The 17134-nt window shown below is 42.6% G+C and overlaps 1 protein-coding gene across 1 annotated transcript in view; it reads right to left on the bottom strand.

The window, feature by feature from the left end:
* Window positions 1-496: 496 nt before the first annotated feature.
* The window catches only part of DHRS3 (dehydrogenase/reductase 3), a 34738-nt gene continuing 18100 nt past the window's right edge, over window positions 497-17134 (bottom strand). Inside the window, exons 3-7 of the mRNA XM_018552642.1 lie at window positions 7080-7223; window positions 5190-5309; window positions 4126-4364; window positions 2295-2420; window positions 497-1038 (exon numbers count right to left, since the gene is read on the bottom strand). Coding sequence (XP_018408144.1) covers window positions 954-1038; window positions 2295-2420; window positions 4126-4364; window positions 5190-5309; window positions 7080-7223 — 714 coding nt within the window. The 3' untranslated portion in view covers window positions 497-953. The remainder of the gene's footprint in view (window positions 1039-2294; window positions 2421-4125; window positions 4365-5189; window positions 5310-7079; window positions 7224-17134) is intronic.

Below are 17134 nucleotides of genomic sequence, written 5' to 3'. Positions count from 1 at the left end.
GATTTTCTTCCAGCCCTTGAAAAAATAGCTTTCCCTATGCTTCAGCCTCAAGAGGGTTACCGCAAAACCTACTTGATTTAAAGCAGACCTAACCTGTTTTAGCCTGCGACCACAACCTAATCAAAACTGCACAATTCTTACCGGTCAACAGCTCCCCATACCTGGACATAGGTGTGGTGGTGAGTTGCGTTCAGCCGGAGGCAGCCAAGCGGGTCTGCCTTTGATACAGACCACATATCCTGCCTATGACTGTATATGGTTAACTACAGCCAAAGGGAACCCAGAACAACTAATAATAATCAGCATACGGAGTGGGGGTGTTGGTGAAACTATAGGTTTTAAGGGTCAATTATACAGTATGTCCCTATTAAAAAAAAAAAAAAATTAATAGGGATACTTTGACATTAAGAATTGGGAACTTGGCTTCTGGAATTTTTTTTTTTTGCCTTCAGAGTCCTTTGACATATTAAGAAGCTGTTGCCGTCCATTTAAAACATCAGTTTTGGGCGAACCCCACTTAAAAAAAAGTAGAAACAAAAAACACACGACAACAAACAACTGCAAAAACGACCACTAACAGTTACAAACCTTAATCAGCGGCTCATTTCCAGAAAGGTTCAAATATGCAGGAGGCTAGAGTACCCACAACGAAATTGGTGCCCCCCCATGAATGTCTTTTACAACGACGTTTAAATATTTATGTTACCAGCGGACTGAAACAATAAAACTACTAAAACATAGAAAATCAAACAATCTTTGCTCGTCCTCCCATTCCAGTTCATCAATATCTGGGCCTGAATAAAGGCCAACTCGTAGAGGCCACCTGGAGGGTCCATTTAATTTCAGAGGCTTTTTCGCCTTGTTGGAGAGATGCCGCTCCTCAATCTTTTCTGGATCGTTTAGGGGGGTCTCACTCTGCTCCACTGAAAGATTCCCGGGCACGAAAGAGGAGTCTATGTTCGTCCTTTAAAGGTGTTCATGCAAGTGTAAGACCCGGAAAACCGGTGGATTTCTTCAAGTGCTGACTGAGGGAGGATGCTGCGAAAAGAAGGCAGGAGGGAACACTAAATAAACAAACTGTATGGTGTTTGGTCTGCATCAAAAGGGATTTGAAACTACCTGGGGGTTTGATGTATACAAAAGGGGAAGGAAGTGCTACTGTTTTACAGCTGACAGTTGTTTTCACAAGAGTCTAGGAACAAGACGGACAGGATGTAGCAGAAGAGTCTTTTAAGACAGACACTAGGGAATACTAGAATGTGCTGATGGGACAGCTTGGAGACCACATCGGAAAAGGGACACAAAGCAGCAAGAAAACAAAAAAAAGAGGGGAGGACGGTGAGAAAATAGCAGGTGTAGCCACAACAGTAAATTCATTCCATCCTACACACATTTTCTAGGCATATCATGCTAATAAATAAGACTTTGCTCAGCGAATGACTGCTCCCATTACTAAAATATTGGGAAAGCTGGTTTTGGCTTGGATTTGGCCCAGATCTCATTTTTCCTTCCCATTGGTTTTACTCCCACTTAAAAACACATTCTTTTAAGTTTCCAGAGACATAAATTGGCCCTTGCAAAATCTCTATTTTTGTGACATTTATACGTGACCATTGCAGTTGTACTCGGGTCTATAAATAGACTCTGTTCTCAATAAATACGCTTGGAATGTGCACCATTACTCTTATTACATAGGGGTGGCTGGGAAAAGCAGTCACATGGGACCTCTCGGAAAAACACTTATTAAAGGAAGAAACTGCCTGGGATGCAAGCTGTCCTTCAATGAACTGTCACTCTAAACATATGGTCCTCCCCACCCCCATGTCAACTGTCCTCAAAAGGAAATGTGTACTGTAAGAAAAGTGTAGACAGTCATTTTTTAACTCTCCTTTTCAAAATGCTAGTTGCCTGGTGGCCATGCTGATCTGACCTCTTCATTACCTTGAGTTATTTAAAGTATGTATGCAAAGCATGTTCCTGCCTCACTAGCTGCATGTTGCATGACTCATAATAAGGCCAGGGACAGACAAGTGGCTTTTTAAGAAAAATATCTGCAATGGCAAGCTGTAGATTTCTCTCAGTATTTGTTTCCTCTTGAGGATTCGATCTTAATTACAAACTGTTTAGATGGCCATTTTATGGTCTGAACCAACCTGTCAAGTCTGATGCCACCAGTTTGTTGTGAATGGATAGAACAGACTTTCTAGATGTTGGTTTAATTTAATAGATTCTTGCCAGCATTGTGCAGTATTTTGGCTTTTTCTCTGGAATATTACAAGGAGCGATGTGTTTACCTTTTCAAGATGACAAGTAGGTGCATTGTCCATGGGAGTAATAGGAGAGCATGGTTCTTCTGAACAGCTTCTACAGTCCTTCTGGCCACCGTTTCGGGCTTCAAAGGTGGGAAAATGTTGGGGAATCTGTGAGATAAGGTAAAATAATGAGAAACCATGTATTGTATGTTCGTCTCTAGCCAAGACTAATTTTCCTTAGTTTGGGTAGGCACAAGTTCGACAGCAACATTTTTTTTTTAGATAGATAGATAGATAGGAGATCTATCTATCTTTTATCATCCTTCAAATAAGGTCTTGGTGACAACTTTGTCACTGTGGCAGTAAGTGAGTATAAACCTCTATAGGGGAGCTAACAATTTTTTAACCTTCCCCAATCCTACTATAAAAACATGGTTTTAGTGGACGAGTTTGCCTTTTGGAGACATTCCCCTTCACTTTCTGTCCTAGTAACATTGTTGCCACCCAGTAATATATTTTGCAAGTCTTGTGTACACTTGTCTAAAATTAACCAGAGGACACCAGCATGTGAAATATTTTCAGTATTACTGTTGGCGACCTTTATAAAATGTTTTCTCAAAGGGCATGGCACAGGAGGAAGGGTGGATACAAGAGGATTATCTAAAGGTGGTAAATGGTGACTAATTATTGACACAGTAAAACATGGTAATAAGTAGAGCCCAAGCGTTTGGACACCTTTAAAGTGTATATAAACACTGTAAATCTTCAATTGCTCCCTTTCGGTCTATTAAATATACCATTGAAAGCATTTTGTTATCTGTTCCATAAGTGGAGGAAAGAAAAAGACACGTTAATTCTTTCAGAAATCCAGAGCCGTTCTATGGACTCTGCCGTGTTCTCTAGCATTACCAGCCCTGCCCATTTATCATTTGAACCACAGAACATCCTTCAATATTATGGAGTTAAAATAGAAATCTGATTGGTTACCACTGGTTACACAACTTTTTACACTTTGACAGCACTTTGTAATATTTTACCAAATAATCTTGTCTTTTAAAAGGGAGAAATATAAGACTGAATTTGCTAGAAAGTTTTGGAAAAAGCTAGTTTCCTGGCTGTTTTGCTAATGCACATCAGCGACTCCACTACCTAATTCAGGGCATCCAGGGCATAAGCATGACAGCCTCCATATTTATCTTGGCACAGCATGTAGCAATCACACTAGAATCAATGATAGATCTGTCAGGTGCAGAAGGGACAATAAGTTTAAAGCTACATGGGGGGCAATTTTCAGTAGTTCAGTCAGGCTACTGCAATCTCTAGCCATTAATAACCAATAGTAGCAAATGATCCCTAAACATGCATAAACAAATATGGCTCCCTATGATGTAAACTATACAGGAAGGATGTTGTAGTAATCGCTCCTATATAACTGGAGCAGGGGGGCTAAGGTTGTAAGGAGTAGCAATCATGGTTCAGTAACTTGCCAATCGATTGCGGCACCAGCCTAAGCTACAGTAAACATGAGTGGTAGTTCTCATATCCAGGTGCATCAGAGGACCCCCAAGAGTGTCACCGCTTGTGTTCACACTACCTGTCCAATCAAAACAACTGCATGGGCTTGAAGGTGGTTTTCATGCATTTAAAAAGTGTTACCACCATTTGGCACATCAGCCACAGAGAATGCTTTTTAAATGCCTGCCAAGTGCTTAACAAATGCCAAGAAAACCTACAGGTGTCGGTAAAGAGTATCTAGCCTGAATCATATTAACCAGTTTCATCTTTTTCTTGCTCGGTCTTCAGTAAACTGAATCTAGTTGATTGTTAGCGGTTCCACTGATGGCAGATCCGCTATGAAGATTCTGGTACTTACCGAACTCTCATTCCCTGGAACATCTCCGTGTTGGTATGAAAGGGTAATACTGTTGTGGTGTTGACTCCTGGGCAGTCCAGAAGCCCCAAGGTCAAACTCTCCATAAAAGCAAAGGAGGAGGCCTTGGAAGTGCAGTAGTCGATGGCTCCTGGGATGGCTGATAAAGCCAGAACAGAGTTTATACAAACAATGTGTCCATTTTGTAACTCCAACATGCGTGGCAGAAAAGCTTTTGTAGTCTGCAATAAAACAAAGACATCTGTGTAAATTACATATACAGCCAGACCTTTAGCTTCCAGTACAACCAGCCAATTCTCTCTTCTTGCTATGATCAAATTTCTAATAGCTCTTAAAATTCCACTGGTCATTTATTGGAGCAGAGTAAGCCACTTTCGATTTAAAAGGATCATTCCACTTAAGGAGATGATGGTAGGCTAAATGCTTCACTGGCATCCTATGTCCCTTAGGGAATCCAAGTGGGCCATCACTCTGCTACTCCTCCTAATGCATTGTACAGAGAAGCTAGTGAAAAATTCAACAGGATTTGTGATCCAGTCTAGTGAAGCTCGGAGTGCTGGGGGATGCTGGGAACACAGGTGCAGAAATGTATAAAAAGGAGTCTCCAGAATACACAAGAAGCATGAGGGTCAGATAGCCCTGCAGCACCTACCCAAATGTGAAGTATTAATACTTGGTTCTCTATCCATGTAACCTATGGTTTCCCATCAGGTCATGTTTTCAGATTTTTCAAGATCTGTACATTATGAAGAAACCCTTCAAATCATGGCTTGTTACTAATTGGTGTTGAGAAACACTGTTGGGCCAGCGCTCTTACATGACGCCCATAGCCATATGTAAGCTACCACTCCACAGAACTTTCCTTTCACTCATGGTGGCTAAAAGGAGCAGTGGAGGTGCAAAAAAGGTAAGTCAAGTACCGGTATATGTTGCTGGGAATGCCTGCATGTAAGTGACCCCGGTTGCTTTGCCCTTTATGGGCAAAGTAAAAGTTAAATTTATAGTCTATATAAAAGGCTCACTGCCTTAAACAGAGGAAGTCTTACCCAAAACTGTCCCAGTGTGTTTATGTGTTGGGACTTCAGAAGAGCATCATCATCACTATCTATTAAGCTCTTCCCATGGACTACTGCGGCGTTGTTTACCAAGATTGTAACGTCTCCCACCTAATGGAGAAGAAGAAACAAAGAAAAGGTAAAAAATGATCATGTAAGATATCATTTATTGCATGTTGGTAATCTTACTGAAGAACACCACAGACAACCTTCTCTCAGCTTGTAATGGCTGCCAACAGGGTACAGCAGAACATTTAAAGTATATCCACACCTGAAAACAATGTAATATATTGCAGTATACCAGACTTTGGATGTGGTGACTGAATTCGTTTTCTTTTTTAGCTGGTTTAATAGCTTTGAAACATCAGTTAGTTTTAGCTCAAGGGCAATATCTAGGAAAGCTGATAACCGTCTTTAGGATAACAGTTAAGGAACAGGAAGTTACAAGGACATTGGACTTTAAGATCAACAGGTATTTTTTGTACGTACAGGAAATATACCCAACCTGAAAAAAGAAAAATCAATTGCAGCCACCACATCGAAGAACTGGTAAATTTGCAATATATTACACTTTTGTTCTCAGGTTCAGCTATCGTTTAAGGCACATATAGGAGGCTGGTCCTGCCCCACCTGCGTTGGGCTTGGCTCAGCTGTTTGGTCTACTATGTTCTAGAGACATGCCGCTATTGTTACTGTTACTGACCCTAAAAGTAAATGTAGACATATATTGAATGAGCACCAGACCAAATGGGTTGACAAAGTCCAACAAGCCTTTAATTATTTAATCACAAAGGAAAAAACAGCCTTTTGGTGGTACCATTAACGCCAAGGTCAACGTTAAAAAGATCTTGGAACCATGGGAAGTTCTACCAGTCAACTTCAACCCTCAATTAATAGACATATGAGCCCCTAAATCTTGTGCTGGTGGAAAAAAATGGTGGAATTCTGGTTTACCTAAAGCTCTATGGTGATCATCTGCTTTCGCCCATTACTCCCCCCCCCCCACCCCTCTTACCTCCTCCCATCCCCGGCTTTTTCACCCCTTCCGTCTTATTATCCTCCACAAACTTATGGTCAGTACTATGACTTGCTGATGTATCCCACTAAAATATTGTATTGAGATGTATCATGTGCATTATTGCCACCTCATGGATACTGCGGGTCCTCCAGGTTTCTAATCTGTACATTTTAAACCTACCAATAAAAATACCGAACAAGAAAAGTGTATGAAAAACAGAACAATGAACATTTATCTTATTTGCTCTCTTTTAGTCTGTTGAATACACTATTGAAAGTGCTTTGTTATACGAGTTCAATACACGCAAAGAAAAGCGGTTGTCCTGTCCTGCTGGCCTAAAAATCTCAGACAATGTCATCAGCCTTGAACAGTACACCTCAACTACAGAACACCTTCCCCAATGTTATGGAGATGAACGTGGGTGGTGTTCTGCAGTCCCAAGACAATTCCTTTCCTAGGGTGACAACGTTGTTCCTTTATGGATACAGTATAGGGCAGGGGTGGTTAAACTCCGGCACTCCAGCTGTTGTGGAACTACAAATCCCATGAGGCATTGCAAGATTCTCACAGCCATAGGCATGGTTTCCAGACACTGATGCATGTTGGACTTTGTAGTTTTAACACAGCTGGAGGGCCAGAGTTTGCCCACCCCGGGTATAGGGAGTAAGTGTTGTCCCCCCAAGGTCAGGAAGTGCGTTATTCACAGGATCACCAGGCGAAAAGAAATTCCTTAAAAAGAAGCAAGAACTAATGAAGCAAGCACATCCACATTTAAAGAGAATAATATATTTTATTTCTGTTCTTGGGGTTAGATATATTTTAAGATACTCAGAATTTTGAAAGCCAGAGCACAACAATCTCACCTTTTCCCTCACAGATTTCGCTTGTTGGTAAACTTCCTCTCTGTTGCCAACGTCGCAAATAAAATAATGGCATTCTGTGCCCATCTGCTTAATTTCCTCAGCAGTTTCCTTGAGACATTTCTCTGTCCGACCCCATATTATTATCTGCAAAGAAGTAGAACAATGACACATTAATCATTGTATGTCCACACCATCCATCATCCTGTACATCGAGAGGGGTCATATGTGAAATAGCACAGCACAAAATTCAATTTACAAGCAAGGTTTTGCGGTCTCTGCCATGAAGGAGCAAAATGACAGAGTCTCTTACTGGTCCACCTTCCTGACCCTCATTCCAGTGCTCCACCACCGTACTAGCCTTCCATCAGAGCCGGGAGTTGAACTCTGTTCCATGTTGGAGCTTACACAAGGTTGAATAAGTCATCCTCCTTGTTGGGGGGACACTGCATTCTGGGATGAGGTCATATGTTCCCCCCCATTCCCAAAGGAGACAGGTATTTGATGGCTCAGACTGAGTAATAGATGGACTGTCCTTTTAAAATGAATGTGAATTGGTGCTGAAACGGTCCTTCCTTCTGGAGGGTGGCTACTTTTGTTCCCCATGGTCCCTGTGTGTGTTGTAAAGTAGTCACCGCTCCAAGCTCACTCCCGTGATGGACTACAATCTCGTAGTTCACTCATTCGTATTGAGATTTTAGTCCATCACAGTAGTGAGCTTGGAGCGGTAACTACTTTACAACACCTACAGGGACCATGGGGAAGAAAAGTAGCCCCCTTCCAGAAGGAAGGACAGTGTCAGCACCAATTCAGAGATGATTTGAGGAGCTACAGCCGAGTGATACACACATAAGATACATTTATATTAATAGGTAAGGTACTTGAATGTATTATTTTTAAGATTTAACTAATGAGTGTTAGTGTCACTTTAAACAAAATCAGTACATGATGGACCCCGATTGGTTGCTAAAGGTGCTGCATATTGCCCACTAAACTGATTTAATAAATATGCTCATACGAATATACACACACGAGTCACATGAACTTCAATTCACCGACTGTTCACTCCTCATTAAACATTTCTCAAAAAAAGAGAGAAAACATGTGTCCCGGTCACTCCTCCACAATCACAGTTCTCGATCTAATTATATCCATCTTGTGAGTGCAGAACATGTAGGTCACCATGTCTTCATGATAATTACCAGATGTCTCATAACATATAGGGCACAAGTTCAGCACCTGGATTGATCCTGGCTTAAAACGGAACAAAGGGAACATTGACATCATGCTACGGAGGACCCTGTAAAAACCAATAACCTGTCATCTACGGGACACGTCATCTAAAAAGGTGTCACAGGTGAAGGCAGAGCAGCCCGGGGTTCTCCTGGTGCCTTAGGAGCTGCACAATGAGCAGGGGGCTCTGAATACAGTGTTCCCCGCCGCTCAGCATCCTTACATAAGTGCACCAGATCCCTCCTTTCTTGATGAAAGTGGCAGGCTTATTTAAAAAAAAAAAATGAAAATTGCTCCGCCGATGGCAAAAGGAGCTTTATGGACAGATAGCTTCCTCCTCTGGACAGGATCCAGGCACTGTTCTCTTTGATTATCTCCGCACTGAACATGACACACTCTACTTTCAAATAATTAGTGACCAGAAAATTGTCTAGGGCAGGGGCCCGGTGAGGCGGTAACTCCCTGCTGAGTTGGGGCTGCCCTGAAAGGCATCCTGGCCTGACGTTACCTCTCGCTGACCCCCAGGGGACTGGCAGGCCTGAGAGCAGGTGGAATGTACTCACGTTATAGAGGACACTGTAAACCACCTGATAAGTTTACGATATACCCACCCATGATCTACAGGGGGGGGGGGCACCTCAACAGATTGCAAGCTTGAAAAGTTAGGCTTGTTACCCTTTTTTTTGCGCACAATGCCATTTGCTTTTTAGCGGAACTCCAGCCAAAAAGAGCAAGATCAAAATAAAAGCCCATTAAAAGATTTTTTTTTAAAACAGCTTTTGCTTCAAAATTTACCATCGGTCCAGAGATTTTCCCTGCAGTACTTTCTCTGCCACTAGATGTCCTCAGTCTGATGGCCAGCATCATTCAAGCCACTTCTTACTGAACCCTCTCCCAGCCTGCGATTGGACAATGAAAGGCGAAGTAGCGCAGTGATGAGCTCATCTGTCACCCTGCTTTCTCCAATCAGCATGCCCCTTTTCAGAACTTAAATTAATTGGATCCTTGTGCTGCTTCTTCCTCACACTCCAGTTTTGTTGTACAGGGAAGCAAGAGACCGGGTCAATTTCAGGTACTTACACTGCTTGGTTTGCTATGGGACACTGATGATTACAGAACTACATTAATATGTGTATTTTATATCTGCCTAGCAGCATACACATAAAAAGTCTGTCATTGGTCAGCATGCTGTAGAGAAAGACCCATGCTCTGTGTGGAAGCAGTGGTCTCTCTCTAGAGGTCAGATCTGGCCACAACCGAGTCAGACCTATAGCTCTGCAATCATCAATGTCAGGCTGGGCACACACCTTACAACCATCGCAAGACTTTTGTCTTGCGATGGTTGTAAGGTACTTAAAAAAACGTACGATCTGCCTATGTTGCATAGGCAGATCGTACTTGCAATGATCGCAAGCCACGCCCCCTGATGGGCGGGCTTCCGATGACCGCAATGCTGAACGGGCAGTGTGCGCTTGTGCACACCGGCCCGTCCGCCTTTTATCTTACGAAAATGCTACAGACCCGCCAAACATCGTACGATGCTCGGCGGGTTTTTGAACATGTCCGTAAGTTAAAAGTCGTGCGACCTTACAGTAGTAGAGGTCGCACGGCTTCCACACACCTTACGATAATCGTACGATCGCGGGATTTCCCCCGATTATCGTAAGGTGTGTGGGGACCTTCATGCTCCCTGCTGAATGGAGAGCTACAGATCATCTCCTAATCGATAACATTTTAGGTCTTTGATTGCTTTGCAATTCCAAATTGCTACATGTATGACCAGCGTTAGATACAATGAGCCACCATAAAGAATGTTTCCAAAGTGGATTATTTCAGTGACTCCCAACCTGAAAGAAGTCATTTCAGGGAGGTGCCCTCTGTCCTCCTCCCCCCCACGCAAAAGGGAAGAGAGCACACCCCTAAAATGATGGCAGAGAGCAAAGAAGCTATTGCTTCCCATGCTAGCTGATGTTTTTTTAGTATTCCGACAGCTGCTGCCATCAGAATAAAAAAAAAAACGGCATAGGAACAAATAGCTAGATTGCTATTGCAAATTGAAATAGCTAATAGCAGACTACCTATTGCACCCGCCCTCTGCTGCTGTTAGTCAGTAAAGGAGGACCTGATGGTGAACTTCAGGTACACCTCTGCTGATTGATAGGAGCAGAGGGTGGGTGCAATAGGTAGTCTGCTGTTGGCTATTTCAATTCGCAATAGCCAATAGCAATCCAGCTATTCATTCCTATGCCGTTTTTTTTTTTTTCTGACTGACGGCGGCCCCGATGTCAAGAACAATAAAACAAAAAATATCAGACAGCACAGAAAGGTTTACTCCGCTAGATAGAGCAGAGTAAACCTTTCAGGAAGAAAATGTTTCTCTCCCGGTTGTCCAGGAGCCGCTATCTTATAGCGGGAGACTCCCGTAACATCCAGGAGAGTGGAGATATCTGCAAAGTGGTTGCTTAAAATGACAGGTCCCCTTTAGTTATATAGCTAAAAGGTTATGTGAAGAGGAAATAACTATAAATACAGCTCATGTGTTTTCTGCAGTCAGCAACACAGCCCCCCACTCCAATTCCGCTTTATATACACAGTGCAGGAAGTCTAATGAAAAAATATTTCCACTTAGGTCTGTACTTGGAAAAGTCACGGCTGCTTTTACAGTTATTGGAGAGTTGCACGTGGACAAAGGAAAATGTAGAATGTGTTTTTGCTCAGAACACAATTTCAATTGCTGTTCACCTGAAGGGCATTTATTATATTTATTCAACTTTTTATGACTGCACTGCAACCTTGTAGCCTCCCTTTGCAGTCAGTCAGTTGCCGTATACCAGGCTGTACAATGTGTGTCCCTGCGGAATGAATGCAGAGATTAAACCAATGACAACTAGGAACTACCTTCAAACAGGTCTGTGAAGGTTCCCATTCATCCAGGTCATGGTATATCTGTAAAAAAGAAGTCAAGGCAACTGGACTTGCTGTATTTTTGTTAAACAATAATACAGCAAGTCCAGTTACCTTGACTTCTTTTTTTACTGTAGACTTGCACTATGCAGCATTATAGAGCTGGAAGCAGATCATGCATATCTAATGAGCAAATATGTCAGCAGCTGTAGACCTCCTCCTAAAAATGCTAGTTGCCTGGCTGTCTCTGGCATCAATACAGACACTGACCCAGACCACCACAAGAGTTGGTCAGACAGGATAGAATTTTGGGCGATTTCTGCTGAATTAACTGAAATCCAAGCCATGGATGGCCCTGCAAGCACCATCTAGCTAAACTACGGCCAGCATTAAGAGCAGAGTGCATTTCTGGCAGATCAAAAGAGATTTTTTTCTGTACTTGCAGGGCTTTAAAAGGATAAAATATGGAAAATGTGGATGTATTGGAGATGCACTGCATGTTTTTCTTTGCCTTGACATATACACTTCAAATCCCCCGCAGGGACTTATCACAATTTGTGCTTGAATAAAAAGATTCAGTCCCGACAAAGATTGTCCAGATATCTCCACTGGAGTAAGGAAGTTTAGGTGGCCCTACCATTAGGACATGCTGCAACTTATCCTCTCCATTTAAATCAATGTTTAAAACTTTAGCCCATCCAAAAGTGGTATTTTAGTTATAGGTGAAACCTGGTGGGCTAAGTCAGCCCCTAGCTTCATATGCCTTGGATGCTCCAACTGAGACAAGTCAGCCCCTAGTTTCATATGCCTTGGATGCTCCAACAGAGACAAGTCAGCCCCCAGCTTCATATGCCTTGGATGCTCCAACTGAGACATGTCAGCCCCCAGCCTCATATGCCTTGGATGCTCCAACTGGGATAAGTCAGCCCCCAGCTTCAGATGCCTTGGATGCGCCAACTGAGACATGTCAGCCCCTAGCTTCATATGCCTTGGATGCTCCAACTGAGACATGTCAGCCCCTAGCTTCATATGCCTTGGATGCTCCAACTGAGACATGTCAGCCCCTAGCTTCATATGCCTTGGATGCTCCAACTGAGACATGTCAGCCCCTAGCTTCATATGCCTTGGATGCTCCAACTGAGACATGTCAGCCCCTAGCTTCATATGCCTTGGATGCTCCAACTGAGACATGTCAGCCCCTAGCTTCATATGCCTTGGATGCTCCAACTGAGATATCCTTGCCACAATTCCAGACACTGTTCCTGTTCACCTGGGAGTTTCGGGTGCTCCCACTCACCTTTGTGTGTTCCAGCTCTTCCCGTTCTACTTTCTATAATATAAAAGAATTGAAAATCCAGCTGGTAGAGTGGGAACCCCTCATAATAATCAAAGGAGGTGTGCAGACTCAGGAACACGGCACAAAGATCTCACCCACAAAGGCCCGGAGAGATATAAGAACCTGTCAAATGGGTTAGCGATCCAGTATCTACCAACCACCGATATTGGTTTTGGGTGGAACTTTCCATCAAAGATTGCACTGTTTCTATACCGAGAATGGATTTTCCAAAATGATAAACGCTTCCGACAGGCTGGTCATCTATCAAATGACTTGATCACTATGATTGTTGCAAGAGATTTTGGAACTGTTGCCATTGCTTGCCAATATCAGACATAATACAACTGGCTATGACATTACACTTGGTTGTAGTCTTGCGGTGCCCATACACCTGCAGACTGGATGACCTGCAAGGTCGCCTTAGTAATAGCATGTAATTCTATCTCCATGAAATTTGATTATCAATGCTGCTGGCGGAATCGGACAGGTATAGATGTAGTAGCAAGGTAATGACCACCCATATTCCCTGAGGGTACAGCAGAAGAGGTCACCTGCGAGTTTCTTGCATGTTAGCATTCTCGATGGAAGATTTGCACATGTATAGTCACCTTTACAAGGACATAGAAGGAGTGCAGCCCATTCCACTCTACTGTATGCAGAGTTTTAGCATTTGCATGTTAATATCCTTTAATCTGCCGGTAATAGCAATTACTTGCAACCAAAACTGTCCTCTTTCCCGACAAGATTGTCCTCCAAATACAGCATTGTGTGATGACAAAGGGCAGACATTACCAACCCTAAATATGCACAAATGCAGATTAAGCAGCTAAAAAACACTTCCATTCTTCTGCAGAATTATTACAACAAAGGAGGGTGTGTGGAGCTTGTTTGCCAAAAAAGGTCGGCTAGGAGTCAACTTGTTCAATCCTATTAGCACAAGGTATGGGGTCATCAAGAGTGCAGCCTCCCCACAGCAAGAAGGGTCTTATCTACTCTTACACTGGGGCTTTTCACCAACAAAACCCATGCGTTGCAATATATTGCATTGAAATACGCTGCGTGGGGGTGCATTTTTGAAAAGCCAGTATTTTTATTGGCAAATGGCAAACTGAGGGTCAACGCACCCTTTTGGGGAATGCAGAACTTTGGGGCAAGCACAGGTGGGAAGAGTATATTAAAAACAAGGATTTTTCTGGTGTTTGTGCATTTAGTCTACACTGGAATGGTGATGGCAACATCAGCAATAAACTTTTTACGGTTAACTCCACAGCAAGGCCTAGAGGCCAGCACCTAAAATTGGTGGAGAAAATATTACAGGGGCATAGGGGCTTCTTCTCCGTTAGAGCGGTTAGGGTCTGGAACTCACTGCCGCAAGCAGTGATTTCAGCTGAGAGTGTTGAATCATTCAAAAAGCATTTGGACGATTTCCTCAGAGACCATAACATACAGGGGTACAGGTACACTTAACAAGATAACACATGGACTCCCACACTCATACATATGCAGAATCACATGCATACACGCAATAGGTTGAACTTGATGAACCTGTGTCTTTATTCAGCCTCAAATACTATGTAACTATGTAGCCTACACTGGAAAATGCATCAAAACGCAGACAGGAGATCAAGGGGAATGAGCCCTAAGACAGCCATCCATTTGGACGTTTCTGATGTCTACATTGTAAGGCAGATTAGCGTTGGCTGTCCTCCCCTGGGTAGGAACATGCAGTGTACAGGTTTGAAGACCTCATCTAGTCCTTCAAATGATGTTTGCTCACCTCCCAAAAAAAAGAAGACTGTCACTTGATCTATCCATTTTATGGCAGATTGGATGAGAATGGTCTCATATCCATAGTCAGGTTTTTTTGCTCAGAGCAAAATATCAGTCTGAGGCTTAAGCTAAAAAACTGGAAATAAGCTCTTCCTGAACAGCTGATTGACCGTCTGCCAGACTAGTTATCTCATTCTAATTAACTGTACAATATGCTCAAGAGAAAAGCTTTGTAATTGCCTCCAACTTACAGACGGCTCCCTAGAGGTCATAATACACAGGAGGGAAAGGAATTGCCTGTGCCAGTCACATAGGGGGTAAAACTGGTTTATAAGCGATATGCCCACATGCTGAACAGGGACAGGTAGGCGTTCATTCTCCCTCACATATACAGTATAAACTACAAGTTGTTGGTGAATAAACTCTACACTCAATGTTCCTGCATAGAAGGTTTTGGTTTAGCACATCAGTGTACTGCTCAAAGTTAAAAGTCTACCTTACAAATACAAAAGGAGGTAAAAATGTGCCTCCCCTCCTTCCCACTCGTGTTTTGACTGCGTCTTACTCATGGGAATTCTAAGTATACTTGGACATCATGGGTAAATGTCTCCATACACTGTCCTAGGGTAGTGATAAATGAATGAAACATTTTCAGCCAGTCTGATTAACACTAATCCAATCAGCATGATTTGAGAGATTATATGAGATGGCGGTAGGAGCCATATGGAATGGTCACTGGTAACCCTAACCGAGCCTACATGTATAGTAATTTATGCCTGCTGCAGCCATAATACAAAAATAGAGACTTCAGTTTCTGAAGATGTTCAGTAAGCTTCATGCCATCATACCGATGTGCTGCACACAGAGCCAAGATTGACTTGAAGTTGCTATTAGCATATCAGAGCTCCCCAGGAGCACTATAAGATGTGTTAATATACATGCATAGCTTTTAAATGGACTGTAACGTTGGGAACCACATCCCCCTTCTTTCTGTTGTCCCCCCTTTCTGGTCTGATGTGTAGATTGCTATGGAAATGTTCTATTTAACTACCAGAAGTGTTAAACTACACTCAACCAGTCATATACTATCCAAGTATTGCATTTGTTATTTTGAAAAGCCAGTATAAAGGAAAATCAGTTGTAAAAAAAAGCACTTTGGGTTTAAACAATCATTTTTGTGTATTCATTCTTCATGGTTCATGTAAATGGGAGTGTGTCCTTTGTCTACATACTTTGTACTAAGAGGTCTTTCTAAACACAGCAAGCTGGCAAGCATGTACACATAGCACCTTTAGATTCTGGCTGTACATTTATGGGTGAGACTAAAGACGGGCTTTAAATGGGAATATTTGAAAGTGTTATAGGTTTTCTTGGGTTGCTTTGACCTACGCTTTAACTTTTAGGCTGGCTGACTTCTATGGCATGGCATCATTAGCCACTTCCCCTGTGCACTAGGCGTCAAGGTCTCCCTTCCCCTACAGCAAGGTGCAGACATTACTAGTGAGTGTTATATGCACCCATCTAGTAATGCCTACTTACTGTAAATTAAAAATAACACTATGTGCCGTAATTTTTGTGTGCCTGCACTGTAAATGCAGTGTCACAGCATTAGCTTTGAAAACATGCAGATACCCCACTCTCAACGTGTCCCTTCAACTGCTTCCATGGCAGCTCCAAGTGCAAAAATGAGAACAGACCCAATGATTACATTACTGGGTCTGCATATAGTAACTTAGAGATGGAACAAGGTATATTTTATCCTATGACATTTGGGGACAGTTAGCAATTTGCCTGGAGTCGTGCTTTAAAGATTTAAAGTAATTAGTGCTACAGTTCAAGAAAAAAATGATATTGAGAAACAGTCCAACACATGGCATTTATGTTTGAATGAAAGCTTTTGTCAAGCTTGCTAATTACAAAGTTGGGTTTGTCACGGCGCCAGTGAGAGTCAGAGCTGTAGCTTCACATACTCATGCACGTCCGTTATGAAGTTAAGGGGTGACCACTGTTAAGTTCCGGAGACCCGTCAATGCTTCTCTTCCTCACATACAGTGGTAAACAAGTCTACTGATGTCATTACGGGCTGGCTGACCTGCCGATGAACCCTGGGCTGTTCATGAAAAGGTGCCAAGTGTCTCTCCCTTTCTACACACAGACTCAAGCAGGGGCTAAAGTGTCATTGACCAAACTACAATAGCTTCACGAAAAAAAAAGAAAAAAGCAATGGAGTCCATTCAATCTTTTGATGCTGCCGCTCCCCCCACCTCCCATTCCTTCTCTCTTGGACTTGGAGGATTTCACACAGGATATGTTGGAAGCCATAAACCTGCCATAAAGTAACAGCTTTTGGTTCTGCAAAGTTTCTACAGGATGTTAGGAAGGAAGGGGAACAAGGGGCGGCGTTATTCCAATATTGGAACACAAAGTAGACCAGAAGAGGTTTCTTGAACCAATCTTCTCATAGATGTCATAAGCACGAAGAAACATTACAGGGAAGTAGAACAGACCAAGACCAAGCTAGCTACAAAAAGGCAGGATGAGGTGGATTGTCTTTTAAACAATCAGGAAAATTTTACCACGCTGAAAGTAGATATTAAATTGTTGTTTTTTTTCTAGTATTAGGGTTTCTTTGTTGTTTTTGCAGTCCTTTTGGAGATTTTCCTTCATTCCCTACCCTTGAGACACTACAAAAGGAAGTGCAAGAATCTGGAAAGTCCCCTTCTTAGATATTGGTCACTGGAAGGTGCAAGGTGGAAGATTTACCCTGTCTACCTATCCCAGCACTGCCAACACAAAACAAATCACCACCCACAAA

The sequence above is a fragment of the Nanorana parkeri genome, unplaced genomic scaffold, assembly GCF_000935625.1.
Source record: "Nanorana parkeri isolate BGI_ZX_2015 unplaced genomic scaffold, ASM93562v1 scaffold94, whole genome shotgun sequence".
Lineage (NCBI taxonomy): Eukaryota > Metazoa > Chordata > Amphibia > Anura > Dicroglossidae > Nanorana > Nanorana parkeri.
The sequence above is the reverse complement of the archived record's forward strand: the minus strand, read 5'-3'. Positions and strand labels throughout refer to the sequence as shown.